Below are 2,359 nucleotides of genomic sequence, written 5' to 3' on the forward strand. Positions count from 1 at the left end.
AGCGCTAAATCATTTAAATTACTGGAGTTATTGTGCTGATATGACTAGAGTACATTAGTGTATTTTTCTAACAACTCATCTGCCAGTCCTTGAATCTTAGGCTGCTGTATACTTTTATGACAACGATAATGTGTTTAAAAGTTGCTAATGTTTGGATGTGCCACCACCCCCTCTGCAGAGGAAGTGGATGGCTGTATCAAGTCTAAGCACGCTTCCTGTGCTTGTTATCTTGGGAGGACCTCTCAGGGTAAGCTAAGAAAGTAGCAGGAAAATTTGTATCGTCAGCCAGTCCATTACAGGGGAGGCTAGCAGGAGGACCATCATCAGTCTGACTGAGCACCACTGTCATCAGATCGATTGGTGCAAGCGGGGAGAATGGAGTACTACTGGATATGCCTGTGGAGCGTCTTGGGGGTGGGTCTGTGTGTTCCTGATGATGAACACTATACTCTTCATATGAATCCTCTCAACTTCGACAAAGCTTTAGAAGCCTGTCTGCCTGCCAGTTTCCTAACTAAAGTGGCCAGTATGGAGGAAGCCACGAAGATTTTGAAAGTTATCGCGAACATGCCATCCACAGAAGGTACATTTGAGTTTTGGGTGGGTTTGAGGAAAGAAAAGTTGGATTGTGTGAAAAATGACACACCTCTGAAAGGTTTTAAATGGACAGTTGATAGCAGCAGTGACACAAAACTGGATCAGTGGAAGTCTTTGCCCATACCAACCTGCACGGTTATACACTGTGTATTTCTCTCAGGTGAGTTTAATGGAACTGAGATAGTGAACTGGGGGTTTGTTCCCAGTACCTGTAAGACAAATCGTCCATTCATTTGTAAACAACGTGATGAAAATATGCCTTTCATGGACCAGTGTCTTACCCCACACATACTGGAGGCCCGACCACTCAGGCCAGACCCAAATAATCCTCATAAACTGGATATAGAATGTTTGTCTGGGCAATTGTTTAAACTGACTTGCTCTGCAACAACTCTGAAATGGAAACGTGATGATGGATCGGCTATAGATGGCATTTGTGCTTCGTGCAAAGCAGGTTATGTGAGAGATGGGTCTGGAAACTGTGTGGACAATGATGAATGCAGAGATCAGCCCTGCAAAGGCCAGTGTGTCAACACTGAGGGTTCTTACCTCTGTAAATGCCGTGATAAAAATGGAAATCTTCAAGACGAGGGCTCAGTGTCGTGCAATGAACTATCAGTACCTACCTTTACTCCTGAAGGAAGTGACACCTATTTGGTCCAAGACCACACTCCCACTCCCAAGCCAACAATTCAGGAGGGGTCTCTTATCATCTTTCTGCCAGACCAACCTACTCCCACTTCCCCTACAGATGACATTGAGATAGTGGACAAGAGTGGAGAACAAGCCAAAATCTTCATAACTGTGCTGATAGCAGTGATGACCTTGGTCGTTCTGGTGGTCGTGGTGTTGGCTACTGTGAAGTGCTGTCTCAGGAGGCGATCGCAGAAACTGGCCATGAACACTGCAGAGAAAATGGCAGTAAAGAGGGCAGAGGCCTCGAAGGAAAAATACTCCCTGGAAAACACAAATGAGAAGGAGGCAACTTAAGCAGAAGTGTGAACGGAGGTCACAGCAGACTCAGACAACCTGAAGATTTATAATTGACAATATATGAGACTTATTTCAGTTCATACTCATCACTATCTTACAGTTAGTTGTCAATAAGCACTTGAATAACATTTCTTCATAGAAAGGATTGACCACTACTTAGACAATACAATGTTAATTTTCACTGCAGTAGTGAAAATGAAAGCTTTGGATATTATTTTATTTTGAGGATGTGTATGTGGGCTCACATTTCTTCATAGTATTTGCTAGGCCTTTCTGTTTATTTAGTTGTTGTTTAGTTGTATATACTGTATGTGGTGTGTGTGTATATATAAGGCATCATGTAACATATGAAGATGAATTTGATGCTTCAGTATTTTGGAAGTTTCTAGTCCTGATATAAAGGATCACAGTCTCTGCCCATGGCTTAAAATGTTGAGCCCATATTAACCTAGCTAGTTCTTTCTCAGATCAAAAGAAAGACCCTATCTTGTCAATAGATCAACTGATTTTAAAAGCAATGATTTTATTATAATCGAAAATAAAGGTTGAATGAATTATGAGCAAACAGACACTATGGGTAGGTTTATCTTCTAGCCTACAGAAGCCCGAGTAAATATGCACCAAAGAGAGGACTGCTGATAAGAGATGACTTGGCTGCTCTATCCGGACCAGAATGTGGTCGTTGTGCCAATGGTAAACAAGTTTTCCTGTTGCTGTCTGCCTGAGAGATGTAAAAGCAAAAATCACTGCTGCTGTTTTCACTTGAACT

General features: G+C 42.2%; 1 protein-coding gene across 1 annotated transcript; it reads left to right on the top strand.

Moving 5' to 3' along the window:
• Window positions 1–244: 244 nt before the first annotated feature.
• Window positions 245–2,159, top strand: LOC129812795 (complement component C1q receptor-like). The gene has a single exon (XM_055864671.1). The coding sequence runs from the start codon at window positions 376–378 to the stop codon at window positions 1,585–1,587; it is 1,212 nt and encodes a 403-aa protein (XP_055720646.1). The 5' UTR covers window positions 245–375; the 3' UTR covers window positions 1,588–2,159.
• The last annotated feature ends 200 nt before the right edge of the window (window positions 2,160–2,359 follow it).

This window comes from Salvelinus fontinalis, chromosome 16 (assembly GCF_029448725.1).
Source record: "Salvelinus fontinalis isolate EN_2023a chromosome 16, ASM2944872v1, whole genome shotgun sequence".
NCBI classification, from domain to species: Eukaryota; Metazoa; Chordata; class Actinopteri; order Salmoniformes; family Salmonidae; genus Salvelinus; species Salvelinus fontinalis.

Coding starts and splice junctions, on each gene's coding strand:
- LOC129812795 (XM_055864671.1), top strand. CDS start 376: ATGGAGTACTACTGGATATGCCTGTGGAGCGTCTTGGGGGTGGGTCTG.